General features: G+C 36.9%; 1 protein-coding gene across 2 annotated transcripts; it reads right to left on the bottom strand.

The window, feature by feature from the left end:
* Positions 1 to 298: 298 nt before the first annotated feature.
* SLC35A3 (solute carrier family 35 (UDP-N-acetylglucosamine (UDP-GlcNAc) transporter), member A3) lies at positions 299 to 13,346 on the bottom strand. 2 transcript variants are annotated; one of them, XM_010006653.1, is made up of 8 exons: positions 13,307 to 13,346; positions 7,308 to 7,508; positions 6,261 to 6,415; positions 6,056 to 6,178; positions 5,331 to 5,502; positions 2,888 to 3,006; positions 2,241 to 2,374; positions 299 to 793 (listed from the first exon to the last, which is right to left on the bottom strand). In XM_010006653.1, exons 1-8 carry the CDS (start codon positions 13,344 to 13,346, stop codon positions 703 to 705), a joined length of 1,035 nt encoding a protein of 344 aa, XP_010004955.1. In that variant the 3' UTR covers positions 299 to 702. The 2 variants fall into 2 exon arrangements, with proteins under 2 accessions (XP_010004955.1, XP_010004956.1); XM_010006654.1 differs by lacking the exons at positions 2,241 to 2,374; positions 2,888 to 3,006; positions 13,307 to 13,346 and having other exon boundaries at positions 765 to 793; positions 7,308 to 7,506.
* Positions 13,347 to 16,610: the final 3,264 nt, after the last annotated feature.

Here is a 16,610-nt window from a genome sequence, read left to right as displayed (position 1 = left end):
TGAATTTCTCCCTTTGTGTACTTAGATGAGAATGTTAACATTCTTACTATAGTTTTATATAAGCAACATAATTATAATATTATAACTTAATAACAGAATTTCAGTATTAAATCAGTCTTCTAAAAATACAAAAATATTTGATGTCAAAGTGTCTTTCAGTTATACTTCAATCTTCACAGTTTTAATGCAGAATACTTAATTAGAACCATCACTTTAGAACTATGCTGTATATTCAGCTGATTTCATGTAAATAGACAAACAGTTAAAAACATATTTACTAAGATTAAATATAGTCAAATTGCAAAAACATACAATCTGACAGCGTTGTCATGTGCTCTTCTGAAGAGTGCATAGGATATATTTCTGCAGCAGTCAGTACAGTAAATTCATTTGATGCAATCCCAGTCAAAGCTGTAAACATTCCTAATTGCAGTTTCATGGAAACTTTTTGTTCCTTTCAAGTTTTTTATTAGCAGGTTGCACTGGGCATTCCCCTGTCTTTTTTCTTTTCCTATCAGTTACAGACAGTATCATCATCCACCTTTAACCCCTCTGGCTGTTCAGAACTACTCATAAGCACTTTTTTCAATAGATTCAGGGTAGGAATCCTTTCCTTGCAGTGCACAATGACACTTTCCACATGTCATTGTTAGCAAGGCGCCCAGTGCATGGTCTTGAGAAGCAGGTTGATGAGGAAGTCTGCTATGCCTTAATGGGATTTCCTGCAGGTTTGGGATCATAACCGTATAGGAAAGTAGCTGCTATTACAAGGATGGCTCCGAAGAAAAAGACACTGAGTAGAATAGGGATGGAAAAAAAAAGTTAGCTCATTTTAGTTGATGCAATTATATTTATGTAATACAATCAAATGAAAAAACATTTGTCCTGTGGGAACACAGAAACATACATTATATTTGTCCAATATCTAAAGAACAAAATAATTTGCATATATTTATTACAGAATAATGCACAGAGAAGTTGAAATAAGGGACTTACATCCATAAAGTAATGTATCATTATTTGGACATATTCTGGAAATTAAAAATATAGTTTCATGAAATAGCTGTCAAAAATAATCAGATCAATTCTTTTTTTTTTTTTTTTTCTCCTTTGCCTAAAGCTCTGTGCAACATGCAAGCAGAAGCCAAAGTAGTACAACTACCATGGCTACCCAAGCATGCAAATATTACTTTTAGGTAAACAGATGTTTCTTTGTGTCAGATGCAAAAGTTCTATAATTCAAAACATTTTTACACAATGAGTATAACATATGTGAGGAGTATAAGTCAATTATAAGCAAAATCCTATTAATACATCTGAAAGTGGGCATATTACTTCTACACTCAATATATTAACAAGCACTGCCAAGACAAGCTCTATTCCAGAACCTACACATGTACAAAACCTGCAGTCAACTAAAAAATTTGAGGTACTAAAATTTGATTCACAAAGCATCAGGACACAGTGTATTTGGCCTAGAAGCTTATAGCAAGCATTTTTCTCCCTTTCTTGGTTGAGTGTTTTCACTAATAACTATGGTATTGTCTTTAGAAAAAAGCTCTGCCCTCGGGCTTTTTTGTGTCCTTGGGCAACTCGTTTGTGTGGTGAAACTTATATGGGTGTATGACTGTAATTATCTCATTCAAGAGACTGTTTTGAGACTGGATGAAAAACAGTACCAAAATATTATTATAATTCTCATGGTTCAGCCATATGTTCCCTTGCAATGAGATGACTTGTGGAAGATCTGTCCACTTAGAGGACACAGAGAAAACAAACAACCCCTTTGCCAGAACAGCCAGCAGGGGGAGGCTCAATCACAGAGCAGAGCCAGGCGGAGCACAAGGCGAGCATCCAGACTGGAGAGGACTGGATTCGACAGGAAAGCAAAGTAGGCGCTGAACAAACTGAGGAAAATAGGGTAGGGAGGAGAAGAAGAGAAAGGGACAGTGAACTAAAAGACAGAGTCTGCAAGAGAGTGCTTTGTCAAAAGCCAAGATTTGAGATTTGTGATTTCTGAGCTGAGAAGGTCTGTATCTTGGGGAAAATTAAACCTTGCCAGCTACACTGAAAAAAACATGTTATGAAGTGAAACTGTTATGTGTAAGTTGTATCTAAACATTCTAAAAGTGTGGCTTGGAGTGTTTTTTATTAATTTATTTAATTTTGCAGTTATATAGTTAAAAACTTAATGTTTACTAGATTACTTTTCTTCTGCATACATGGAAAATAATTCTTACCTTGTGGGGACAAAATCTTGCAGCCAGAAGTAGGAGATCAACGTTGACAGTATAATAGAGAGAGAAGTTGCAAATCCCTTTAAAATGTTGTCTGCATATTTTATAACAGCAGCAATCACCAGCCCTCCAAGTGCCTGAAAAACATTGAGGTTCGGATTTACAACCTGGTAATTCCACTGAGAGCAATATTTTAACAACATCTGCTTACTTTAGGAAAAGCTCTGTCTACCTTTAGGACCATTAAATTTATTTTATGTATATGCCTTGCTGAGGATTAATATAGGAGTTCTTCTTTACCCATTAAAAAACTGTTGACCATAGGACCATGATTTAATTAGTGGGAATGCCTCTGTAACACTACAATTTTAGCCATAAGAGGAAGGGTGTATATATATATATCTGTAGATTTTTTTAACATTGCCAAAGAAATATGCTTATGTGCTTTTATGCTGCACAATACTTAGTCATATACTTGCTGTATATTTTCCAGATTTCTATTTTGAGGTTTATTCTAATGGTGATAAATAAAACTTTTGACTATAGAATTCCCAGTAGCTTCATTGACAACTCTTAGTTTCCCCAGTCATATACTGACAGGTAAATCTCAGGTGCCTGCACACAGAAACATGTGATACAAGGTATCTCACCTGTAAAACAACGACTATCCAAGTAAGTTTATTGTATCCTTGAAAAAATCCATTCTTTGACAGTTGTTCTCCATCATAAATGTATACACCCATCAGTCCAAATATGCTACCAAAAAATCCTGAAAGTACAAGATTGATTTAAAAGCTTCAGGTGAAACACACATTCTTTGTCCTCAAGGACTACTTTCAGATTAAAAAGTTTATAATTTGGTGAGTACAGTGTTTTTCTATCAGATGGGAAAGTTTTCCTAATCCCCTCAGGCACTGAAGTAATACAAGCACTTTCTCTGTGCCTGATGTAGACTCTAGTCCTGAGCAGAAAAGGGGGAATATTTTTTCCAATCCATTTTTGTGAAAATCTGACCAGTACTTTCATTGCATTTCTTTGCATCTCAAAAAGGCAGTATTGTATTGAACAAAATATGACCTTCCATGTGACAAGAAATAATTATTTTTGTAGACATAGATAAAATTTAGGTTTAATTCAGATTAAACCAATCATTCCTACTTTCTTATTGATCTGCTAAAAGAAATAAAATCCACTATTCATACAACCCTAATATGATACTGGGACATGTTAAATATTAAATGCTTAAAAAATTATTCAAATAAATTTTCCACTTTTTTCTACAGTTCTAATTCTCTACAGAAAAGAAAACAAAAACCAGGTTAGACATGTTTGTTTTTTTTGTTCGTGTTTTAAGAAAAAAATCTACTTCAAAGCTCTTGGGTATGACTGACTTGCTCCTGAATGATACAATGTCTTAAGAGGGCAACTATCTTGCACTGAAGAATGTTTTAGAATACATAATTGATTTTTAAACAATAGTGAATGTTTAACTGGAAATTGTTTCAGATATCTGCATTGTTACCTGCTGAAGCATTTCTAGCACAGAAGTTGAGAGTACTTATTATCAGCTTTCCTTGGCAACAAATTTCATGTTGTAGCTCCATTCAGAGCACCAAATCTTACCTTAAATCCTGGACCAAGCCCCAGCTACCCACCCTTTTCCGCCTCCAAAATTCCCTAAACATAACCTTTCCTGATGTATCTCCTACACCTGTTTTGAGAAAACTTAGTTTTAATATACACAATTCCAATAAAAACTGCCAGATAGCAAGTAGAGGTTTTGATCCCCTTTTTTCCTCACATTTCAAAACATTATGGACATGTAAAGGTTTTAAAATATATATTATAAAATATACGTCAGATATGCAGTTCTGCATTTATAAAAATGTATAATTAAAACACAGCAACAGGAAAGGAAAAAATAGTTTGTATTCAGATATTTTTGACCATACTAGTTTTTGACCAAGTATCTAGTTACAAAAAAAAATAAAATACACCATACCCTTTTTTTATGGTAGTTCATTACATTCTGTCAGACTCGGTACACAGCCTTGATCCCATAAATCACCCTCATGACTTAATTTTACCATACTATGGATTTGACCAAGAGTCCATACTAAGGCACTGGAAAATTCAAATTCTGCTGAAAGTATTAATTAAAATATGCAATACATATTTATTGCCTTCAAGTGAAGGCTAGAAGGATTAATTAGAGAAAGAAGGTATCTCCAACAGTAAGTTTTGTTCCTGTTGCAAAGTGGGAACAATAAGATATTGCTGATGTCATTTATTCCCAACACTTTAAACTGGACAAGACTGCTTTGAGGTGTTGGAAAACTCATTCAGGAAAATGGATCAACTCTGTTGCCATTAATATGTAGGGACTAGAAGATCCTGAACTACTTTGGAAATGGAAGATACTCTTTTACTGATAGGTAAGGGTGTTAAAATAGTTAAGATGAACTCTCTTTTGCAAATGCCTCTTCAGCAATTATACAGACAACTGAATCAAACTGACCACTGTACTGAAATATTAATAATAATTAATTAACTCAACTTTACTACCAAAGCAGGATTTTTGCATTAAAAGTGCCAATGCACTAAAAGTGCTAATTATATGCCTACTCAGACAAAAAAAAGCACTTAAATTTAAAATATCTCAAAACATGGATTCAGAAACATATTTTCTTTTAATGATTCTATGCTCTGTTTTTAAAAAAAGTTAAAAAAAGGAAAAATAAATACTACCTATATTTGTCATATCTTATGAATTAGCACAAAAGATAATTTTTAAACACAGAGGATACATGGAATCCTGCACAACATTCTTTAGAAAATTTTAAATACAAATTCAACTGACAGATTCTGTACTACCCTTACAGACACTCCATAAGCAAGTTAAATCAAGAACTAGGCTGAGATCCAAAAGCAACTCCTGGAATTCTGTCTAGCTGAATTTATACTAATTTTAAAAGTACATTTATGCAAATACTAAAAAGTTAGTGATATTTTTTATTTATATACATATTTTCAGCAGTGATCTTAATTCTTCAGAATGCAGTACCTCCAAGAGATGACTGAAATCAAACTTACCAAGCTGAATGTTTCTGATCCAAACGGACTGCTTAGTTTCCTTTAAAATTTTCTCAAAATAAACCCCAGCAAATCCACTAGAAAAGCAAGCTACCAGAACTGCAATGAGGCCTACAAGCTGAGATCCTGCTGAGTGCTCCTTGGCAGCTGATGCTTGAGAGTCTGAAGGCCACTGGTTGTAAAAACAGTTACACAAAATTTACTGATAAAATCAAGTCATGAACATCTATAAAATGAAATTTATTTTTTTCTAGCAAAAGTAACAGTTACTAAATGCAGACAATCACGTTTGTAAATGTTTTGTATTCTGCACCACAAATACTTTTAAAGGACTACAAAGCAAACTTTTTTCTTCCTGCATATTTGTAAGGAGTAAAACTGTGCATGAACTGGGAGAATATCTATCTAAAGAGGTCCAGGATTTTTATTTTATTAGCCAAAACTGTTTCTGAATTCCAGCATGACTTATCATAGTTATTCATAGTCACCAACTTTTGCCATCTGACAGTTAGTTACTGTAGATATATAAGCACAGTTAGAAAACCACTCACACCAGCTGTCTGTAAAACGGAATTCTCTTTTGCATGTGCCCCTGTTCAGGGATTATGCAGATGAATAAAGCAAGCTGAAATTTATTAAGCCAAATCCTGCAATATATCTAATACTAATCTAATGTGCCTTGAATAAATTCATTAAACAAACACAAATTACCTGTTAATATTTACCTGCACAAATGCCACTCCTGTCATCAATATTACTAATGAAAGCCACTGGTATACACCCAATTTCTTGCTCAACATGGACACAGAAAACAATGCTGTGGTAAGAATTTTCAGTTGGTATGTAACCTAGAAGAACCCAGAAACAGTTACTACTGCATAATCAACGGGATTTTTTTTAAACCTGCAGAGAAATCCAAATGTACAGTACCTGGTATGTGGCTGCGTCTAGATTTGATAATGCTACATACAGCAAGTTATTCTGAAGAGTATAAATTCCTGAAGGAACAGCAAGTTTAAGAGTTTCCATGGGTTTATTGAGGATTTCATCATGTAGCACTCTGTTCAGAGTCCGCAAATTGCACTCTACCCAAAGAAACAATACAAGAAACAAACATTCACTAAAAGCAGAAAGAAAGAAAAAAGACAGCAGTGTTCTGTTCTTAAAGATGGTTGCCCCCTTTCATAACTCTCAGTGCTATTGAGATCTCAAAATACTATCTAGCCATATTTGACTTCCATGAGCCTCATAATGTAAGAAAAAAAAATGCTGCAAAGTGCCTTCCTGTAGTCTGGAATATCAGACCAGAGTAATTATTCAAAATACTTTAAGTAAAATCTACTGAAACTGTATTAATATTTTGAAATGATACGTTAGAGAATATAACCTAAAAAGTGCATATTTAGAAGCCTTCAGAGTCATCAATATTTGCGCATATACAATGATATTTTTAAGCTGTTGAAGATCAAACATATATGTCAAGCAACCAGATAAATTCAGCATAAAATGACCAAAGTAAGAACTAGAGTAAATTTGGATATACTTTTTTGAGCTTAAACCCATGCTTTTTCCTGTAGTAATAAAACTGCTTCCTCCCTTCTGCATTTGCTGTTTATTATAGGCTTCTAAATTGTCATTCATGCTTTGGACACACTTAAAGCTTTTAATTTTTTCCTACTTCTACATATGAATTTCTTTAAATGCCTCAGCAAACAAGCTTCAAGCTGTTAGTAGAAAATTTATTCTTGCACTCCTCAGTATCCACATTATTCAAAAATAACTCTTTTTGGCAAATATACAGTATCTTCTATTGTGTGTTGAGGAGTAAAGTTTGATTAGTGTCTTTCCAAGACTTTTTCTTACATGAGAAAGGAAATGCTTTGCTGTACACCTGAACTCACATGGCTGTTTTGCAGTTGCCACTACAATACAGCATATTGATTAGGATAATTACTTGGTGGAAAATTTGACACATACTGCTGTCTTTGTAGACCAACAGAACACAGGCCAAAATCTTCAGAAGTTCAGCAATAACTACTGCAGTAGAGGATAAGTAACGGGGTCCTTCTTCTTTCAGTGTCCGAGAATAACGCATGGTCAAGACTAAACCTGTGGTCTGAAAAACCAGGATGCCCAAGGAAAGGTATTTTAAATTGGCAGACATTTCTTGACTTTTTTCTCCCTGAAACAGAAAAAAAACACAAACCCAGGCTTAAAAGGTGATGGCAGATATTTGCCTTTGGAATCAGCATATTAAAATAAGTTATTTAGGTAGTTTATCCAAAGAAAAACAACAAACCTAATCTGATATTTAAAAAGAAATAGGAGATTAACACTTTAAAAATGTTTTCTCAAATACATCATTACAACTGGGGAAGCATATCAGAATATTAGGAAAAGTTATAACTAATAGACAAATTAAATAAAGTATTTCTTACCTGTAATAATAAAAAAGTAAAATAATTACTGTTAACCAATAATTAGCTTCCCAACAACTGGTTTCACAAAAACAATCTCCCAAGATAAATGGACTTGGGACTTCTTTAAATGGGTGAAGGCTCAGAGGGTCTTTTCAAAATGAAAAAGCCCCACACTGTGGTACTGCAGAATGCCCAGTGCCCCTGCTGCAGTGCGGTATTTCCAGAATGAAGATACCTTCTAATTCTTCCACCTCCCTGAAGTTTTTCAGGGTGCAGCCTCTGCCTCACGAGATGACACAGAGCCAGCACAAGACTGTGTGAGGGTTGTGCTGCTTTAAATGAAAATGAGCAGAATGCCTGATGATGAAGGAAAAGGAGAGTTATAGGAAAGCAGAGTCAGAAGATGTGGGATGAAGGAGCTGCAGGGGAGACAGAACTAAACCTGTCCTGCTGATTTCCTCACTCAGAAAAATCAGCTGAATATAGATGACTAGGTGACCACCCTTACTTTCTCATAATGCATTGAATACCACAAACCTTACATTGTTAAAGCTGTACCATTCTCATCTCTACCACAAAATATCACCAACCTCTCACGGTTTTCTTTGCCCTTTGTCACCAATTAAAGCATTAACTTAGTAAACTAATTATACAGAAAGCAATTCTCATGTTGCAAGCACTGCATATTACAAGGAGTTAAAAAACAAGCATCACTGCTATTCAAAATACTATATAATTTTCTGCTATTCTTCATATTAGGTATGAAAGAAATTCCATGCACACAGAAACTAATGCTTTCTCTAAGATATTTACTACTGCCTTGACTGCCCACATACTCAAAAACAGAGCAGTGTTCTATAATGTCAAAGTAATTTCAAATCAGTAATTAAAAGTTTACAAACACTTTTTCAAGTAAAAGAAAAACAGTAACAAGTCACGACAATGAATGCAGTTCTCACTTTCACAAGTCTAGAGATGGCACAAGCAGCACATACTGGATGCATATACCAGAGCTGTCCCTATGCATGTTTTACATCTACAGGTACACAAGTTTTGACTGATTAACTGTCTAGTTTTGTACACACTGCTGAAGGATGTGGTGGTACCTCTAAATATTTGTAGCTGAAACTGAAGCTGTTTCTTGTTGACTGCACTTCTCTATCTCAAGACGTATTTCATAACAATTTTTGTTCCTATTTTTTAGAGATCTGGAGATCTGTGCTATTCAAGTATTTCTTACTTTCCTTTATCTTGTCTCTAAGCATTAATAGATCTTCTCCAGTTAATTATACAAAGTCAAATTTGACGAAAATGTAATTTTAAAAGTAAATCACTAATACGTTTTTTAATAGCAAGTATCAAAGCATTCAGCATGAAAACATACCAACAAGCATACAGTTTAATAAGCCCATCAGCAAAGCCATAAGGACAATACATACCACATTATCATCTTGGACTACAGTCTTATCTTCATTAGCTATCATGACAAAAAAGGGAACTTGCCACAGGCAATGTGTCTCAAAAAGGTGCCAATAGCAGAAAACATTTATTTAGCATAATGCACTAATGCAGTTTCAGACTTTGCAAAATTCAACAAAACAGAGTTTAAGTTTCTACTGTGATAGTTGAAATAAGGATATTTTATAAAAGTTATCCTGTCAGTGGTCAGCAAGACATGATTGTAGAGAACAAGTGTGTGAAGTTTCATGCTGTACTTAGAAGTAGTTTTTTCACAGAGCAGGATCTACAGAGTCCTGAAGCTTACATATCCCAATAAAACAGTCATGCTCTGCTGAGCACAGAGTTTTTTATCAGCTCTTCTGGTCCCTCCTCCTTTATTTTAAAAGAGCTGCAGATCAATTAATAGAACTCAGTGCAAACTGGGGACTGGATCAAAAAAAGGAGCCAAGTACTGAAGTTCAAACAGCTGAACTGTCTTCAACTGCAGTTCCACAGCAGGTTTAGATTTACAGATTACTACCAGAGGTGTAATCACTCTCTGCTAGCCATGAGTCCCTGCTACCCTCACTGCAACAGACTGTGCAACCATACAAATGAACTATTGTTTTCATTAACAGCGTACTGTTTGATTGCCTTAAACCAATAACGAAATGGAAGTTCCCCTGCATTTCCTGTAGAGAGTGACAATCAGGCTTAGATTTCTTACCAGGCTTGGGCAGTCTACTCAGTACTTCGCAGGATGCACCTGTTCCAAAATCAGATTTAGGTTTGGTAATTCAAAGACTGGAAGTTGAGTAGTCAAAGTAACTCAGTTACTTTTGAACTGCAACTTACAGTGAGAGATGGTTAGTGCCTGCACCTTGTTGACTGTAATGTACTGTGTCACATCTGCAAACTCAGTGACCAGGCTCATTATTCTTCTATTAGCTTAGGTAAAAAAGTAAACTGCTTCTGCATAGTTTATTCAGTGTACCATGTAGACACACCCTAGAGCCAGCAATAGGGGAAAGCAGGGGAAGAGGCTAAAGGCAGGTCTTTATGGGAAGTCAACATGTGGTAAGCCAAGATGGTATTTACAGCCATTTAATATTTGACTTCAGCAGACACAGGTGGACAAAACGCAGAGAGATACTATGAGAAGAGTTGTTCTCCTGAAAAGTATTAAGGAAAAGGACCCTGGAAAGGTTTTACAGATGCAGAAAAGAATCTGTATAGGAAGTAATACCTTCAGTTCAAAGTATCATACTATGCAAAGTCCAAAAAAATACCTGTTCAGTGGAATATCACATATTTCAATTTCGTAATATTAGTTCAGACAAAGCAAATACATTCCTGACTTGCAGATTTTAATCTCCTTTAGTAATTTCTCCACCACAGGCTAAAATTTCGTATTCTACATCTTATTTTTATATCATCCCTATGCTTTGCCTCCCAACATACTGGTAAATTCTAATGTTTGCAGATGAAATACATTAGGCCAAAAGGAACATAATCAATATGACTTAATGAACAGTAAACATACCATATATTATTTATTTTCCTCTATCCATTCTTAAAAAAACTCACTAATATTAATCAGGATTTGATGACATGAGCAACGAGAAGAAGATTACAGGACTTTTCTTAACCTTAAGATTTTGTCTTTTAAAGACCTGCTGGTATAAACTTTTGAGCTTCTCAGCTGCCAAATATCTACAATAACAGAATATTGTGCAAAATTAAGGATTAGTTTATGTATTTATCCTGTTCTTGTTTCATCAGAGATCACAAAATCTGACAGAACTTAGAGCTAACACACTAAAAAAGGGAAATCTAGAAGGAAATTAAGTATTTAAAATACTCATTCGCTAAAATCATAGACTGAAGACTGAGACATTTTCCAAAGATGGCTGGCATGATACTGCATATTATGGAGATCCTTCCAGCAAGCATGGCCTAACACCATCTGCAAGAACAAAAGAGCAAGGGCAACTCCACAGATCCAGACACTCAAAAAAATTCACACCATGCTGATACAAATTATCACTGGCAACTATTTATTTACTCCTCCCAATTCTGTCACTAGGAAAGTTACATTTAAAATATATATATATAAATTACTAGCTACCATTATCCTTCCAGTTTTCACAGTGATGACATATATGAATTACATTCCTTCCAGCATAGCTGTGAAATGTTTTCATTGCTGATCGTCTTTCAGATTAAAAAGCCAAGTTACAGGAATTATTGTTATCTTTTACTTGTTTTTATGATTAAGTTGAGGACTGCTAAACCAAATAAAAGGCTCTTGCACATTAGTTAGGGAACAAAGCCAAACAGAAGCAGACAACCAGCCTCTTGAAACTGCAAAAGACAAAGTTTAAGTTTTGTGTGCCAGTACACCAAGTTCTATATCTGGGTTCTGCCAGAAAATAAACACTGATTGAGTCTGCCTTACAGAAGGAAAAAGAGAGTGTAAAGTACACTATTTAATTCCAGTGGAACAGGTATGGACACACTTCCTGGACATTTGCTTAGAAATTTAGACAGCAGATTAAAGAAACAGGATCATGTTGTCATATTGCTCAAATTAAATTAGTCCAGTGCTGATGCTGCACCTATACAAATATAATAAGCTGGCAACAAAGAGGAAAAGCACAATTGGAAGGTGGAGCAAGGGCTAGCTCACAGAACGTGAACAACCTATTTTTGTAGGACTTCCTTTTACGCTTTCATGAATGCATTGCCCTTTTCCCTGTGCTGGGTAATGCTTAAGTAACATGCTACTTTCTATAACTCAAAAGACATACCTCAGAGGAAAATTCTGTTCTATACATCTTCTTTCTATTGGACTCAGTAGTGCTGCCTTTTCACTGAAAGTTGTATCTAATAAAACAAGTAGTTTATGTATAGAAATAATGGATGGAAGGAGCCTCAGGAGGTTCAACAAGGCCAAGTGGAAGGTCCTGGACATGGACCAGGACAATCCCCAACAATACAGGCAGAAGGATGAATGGATTGAGAACAGCCCTGCAGAGAACAACTTGTGGGTATTGGTGGATGAAAAATTGGACAGCAGTTGGCAATGAGTGTTTGTGGCCCAGAAAGCAACCGTGTGCTGGCCTGCACCAAAAGAAGCATGGCCAGCAGGTCGAGGAGGGTGATTTTCCCCCTCTGCTCTCATAAGATCCCGTCTGGAATACTGTGTCCAGCTCTGGAGTCCTCAGTACAGGAATGACATGGACCTGTTAAAGTGGATCCTGAGTCCTGAGGAGGGCCACAGAAATGATGAGAGGGCTGGAACACCCCTCCTATGAAGGGAGACTGAGAGAATTGGGGTTGTTCAGACTGAAGAAAAGGCTCTGGGGAAACCTCATTGTGGCCTTTCAATCTATAAGTGTTTTTTAAGAAAGACAGAGACTTTTTACCAGGACTTGAAGAGTCAGGACAAGGGGGAACATTTTTTAACTGAAAGAAGGCAGATTTCAACTGGATGTAAAGAATAAATTAGTATGATAAGGGTAGCAAGACACTGGAACAGATTGCCCAGATAAGTTGTAGAAGATCTGTCATTGTAAATGTTCAAGGCCAGGCTGGATGGGGCTTTGAGCCACGTGATGTAATGAAAGACGTCCCAGCCCATGGCATGGGGTTGGAACTAGATGAGCTGCAAAGGCCGCTTCAAACCCAAACCATTCTGTGATTCTATGAGAAATATCCCGGATGGTAACTGAGGGTGCACAGACCTTTCTAAATTTCTAAAGTGCCACTGAACTGGGTTATAAACAAGATTTAACATACATATGAATACTTTAACTGCCAAATTTGGACTATAATTTAAAAATGCAGGTATTTCTCTCCCCATCCCCTCAAATATGTAACCTTTCATGTCTGTGTTGTGTTTTTTTTAAATAAACTATAATGTTAGAAACATTTCTAATAATCTTAAGCCCTGTATTTCTCACTTTAAAATGTCACTATTGTTCTCTACCTTCCTCATCCCTGAAACAGTTTTCTTCTCTGTCCCCTCCCATAAGCCATATATAATTATCAGCTGTTCCTCTCAACATGACACTTTTCAACTAAACCATTAAAAATCACTTCATTTTTTAAAACTTACCTTGCTCTTTCTTGTGTTTTTCAGTTTATTACTCATCTTCTTGTTGGGTATGTTGTAATGTGTATTAAGTACAGCAAGTATGAAAAAAAATAAGCTGTATTTTTCTCAGAGCTTGTATTCTTCTTCAGAAGTTCTATTAAAAGTGAATCCTCTAGCAAAGCTTTTTTTCTTACTCTTCTAGCAGAACACCAATTAGTAGTAGTAAAAGTAACTAAGATTTTTTTTTTGAATGAAGGCTTCCTTCAGGCAGTATTTCCAATTTCTCCACTTACACTGAAAAAATTCTTAAGTGGTGAAAAAAATTAAGACGAGGATATCAAGCACAACACAGTAGAACACTGGTGGACCTTGCTCCTGTAACGTCATCTAGCTTTCCAACCAGAACATTTTTAAATGAATGCAGATACTCCTTAGTTAGCACTAGTAAGTGCACTTAGGCACACTGCAGTTACATACTCACTTTTATCTGCTAAAGATCAACCAATGATTTATTCTCAACTTTGCTCCAAAAACCTAGGCTTTTACCAAAGATAGTAGTGGCTTTGTCAGCGATTCACTGAACTGAGCAGTCAGTTCACTGACCTGAACTGATTCAACCCGAGATTCCACCATTGCCGTGTCTAACAAAGGAGTGTAATTACATATTAACTAACATCTAACTTCAGCAAGGCTATAAATTGCCTGGAACTCAGGTTAGGTTTTCTTACAGATTGACAGCCTCGCGGAAAGGAAAACTTAACACTGCTGAGTTTTTTTATGAACTCATAAAGGGTTTTTTTGGTTTGCTGGTTTGTTTTTCTTTCAAGGGGAAAACAATCACCATTCTAATCTATGTACCAGTTGGGCATTGTAAATCTTAAATGTGAAATTTGTAGCTAACTACTTTTCAAGCCCACTCCATACCCTTTATACTTTACACCAAACCTAAGAATCCAAAAATTAGATTTGTTTGACTGATGAGAATTTCGTTTGGTGAATATTAAAGAAATCACATATTGAGCACAGTTATTCAGCGTTCAGGAAATTCAGGCCCTCATTGAGCTAAATCTAACACAAATATTTCTTGTAAGATGAAGTCTTCCACTATGTGCACAGTAGTGCAATAGTTTTATATTGACATAACAGTCATTAAGCCAAACTTTGCCTGCCAGCACAGAAATTTGATACAACCTGCCTTAACAGCCTCTTTTTCAAACAGTACATACACTGCATTCATTGTACAGATCACAGTACAGAAAGAACCTAGTAGTCACATTCAGGTTCCGTGAGCAGAGAGGCATTCAGTTCTCAGTTTTAATTCAAATGCCCATCCCTCCTCAGGCATACAGAAGTGCCATGCCATGAACCAAAGCACTGCTCAAATGCAAGTCCTGCTAATGTATCAAACCAATTAAGGAGCTTGATTTAAGGTGCTGAAAGACTGAGCATTGAAACCAGCTTGGGCTTCAGCTACAGCTTACATTTACTGTATTTAAGGATTATTGAGTCTGGGTGCTCGAGGCAATGCAGCCACCCTAAGTCAAGGTGACCTAGTTTGAGTAGAATAACACAAAGTAGATACTACAGTGAAAATAAACCTGCAGACACTCATCATGCTCATCATTAAAACCAGATAACTGAACAGTGTATTGAAGGGATATGAATATAAGACAAAAACATTCAAAAATTCAATGGGAATATCCTGAACTCCTGACCATTTTACATTATTATGCTAGATTGTAAAAGGTACAGAACTTGAGAATCTCTCCTCCCTCTCAAGACACCCTCTATTGATGTGACCCAGTTGTGCAGCCTCCTGAGTTTCAATGAAGGCACTGAGTCTGTGCTAGCAGCATGCACATGGGTATGAACTGAAGTAACTGGGGAAGAATAAGCCCAGGTGGCAAGCAATTCCAGAGTAGTAAGAGAGGAATAACTCTATCTAGCAAGCCTGTCTCAAAGATCAAGAACATGTTGCCCTCACTTAACACTGCCAAATCTGGAACTGTTTTAAGCAGACAAAAGTGATTTGCTCTCCCTAGACACCTGGCTCAGATGATCCCTCCCTGTTTCTTGTTATTGTAAATAGCAGCATAACTAGCGTAAGGAATTAGGCTGTGTAGGCAGCCTGTAAAATTGCTAAAGACACAGAGTCATGACTAACAATACCTTACTCTAAATAAAGCAAATTTATACTTATTACCACCATAGCCTTTCCCAAACCCAGTATTTTCACTACACAGTCTACTTCCACAAACCAGAACACACAACCCAAAACAATGGATCCTTATCTCCCAGATGGTAATTTTCAATTACAGGTTTTCACAATGCTTATAACAAGGTACAAGTGAACCATGAGCTACAGTTGCTCAAAGAAGGGGCTACTGTTCCCAAACACTGGACACTTAAGAGTCAGCTGGAGAGGGTGCTGGGCCACCTTGTCTAGACTATACTTTTGCCAGGGAAGACTAGATCAGATGATCCTCAAGGCCTGCTATTCTATGACTGTAAATCAATTTATTCACAATCATCACCTCCCTCAAGATCACCCTGCAGCCTTTAAACCCACATATGTTGGCAGAAGCAGTCTGTCACCTAATGTTCATTCTAAATGACATTTTGTCAGTTTGCACATACGTTCTTTGAAAAGCTAGGGACACCTAGGGTATCCAAGTTTTCTCACTCTGATTTAAAATTCAGTTTGTAGTGTTCAATGAAATGAAACAACTTAGAGTAACTTTTGGTGTTTATTTTTAACCTTCCAGTCTATTCCATAATATGTATTATCTTACTATGTTCATTATAACCTTCTGGCTTTCTGACTTAACCCATAAGCTTCACACTGCTACAGCATTTCTCATTTCAAAAGCCCAGCATGGAATTGTGATGTCAAGAAAATACGTATAGAATGTGCATTTCTGTTAACTTCCCATACAGCACCACACCAAGCACAGTGAGCACCTTCTCAGCACAGAGCCAGCCTCGCTGCACCCGAAGAAGCCCAGCAAGTGAGGCACAGCCCCAGCAACCACACACCTGCCCGCCAGATCCGCGCCCCTTCCCAACTTCGCTGCTTCCCCACAGAACTTCACCTTCACCCCTCCCTCCATCCCCAAACCACTCCCGCTAACAGACATTTCCCCCGGGTTCTCCCCAGTCCCACTCTTCCCCTCCCAGGCGGCTCCCACAGACCTGCCCCCCGCCCTCGCCCCCCCACACGCAGGGCTCGCTCAGGCTCCTTCCCGCAGCCACCCGGGGCCGGGGCAGCCCCAGCCCGGGCCTCCCACCTGCAGCGCGGCGGGCGGCCCAGCTCGGCCCTCG

This window comes from Chaetura pelagica, unplaced genomic scaffold (genome assembly GCF_000747805.2).
Source record: "Chaetura pelagica isolate M959 unplaced genomic scaffold, ChaPel_1.0 scaffold69, whole genome shotgun sequence".
Lineage (NCBI taxonomy): Eukaryota > Metazoa > Chordata > Aves > Apodiformes > Apodidae > Chaetura > Chaetura pelagica.
Note: the sequence above shows the minus strand (reverse complement) of the source record. Positions and strands in the feature narration are given on the sequence as shown.

What these genes read in the sequence shown, in the direction of transcription:
- SLC35A3 (XM_010006653.1), bottom strand. Translation starts at nt 13,346, where the DNA reads ATGAGTAATAAACTGAAAAACACAAGAAAGAGCAAGGTAA. An exon ending in GTTGGTCTACAAAGACAGCA is followed by an intron (nt 6,416 to 7,307) that starts GTATGTGTCAAA and finishes TTCTTTGGGTAG; the next exon opens with AGTGCAATTTGCGGACTCTG. An exon ending in TAGACGCAGCCACATACCAG is followed by an intron (nt 6,179 to 6,260) that starts GTACTGTACATT and finishes GGGTTCTTCTAG; the next exon opens with GTTACATACCAACTGAAAAT.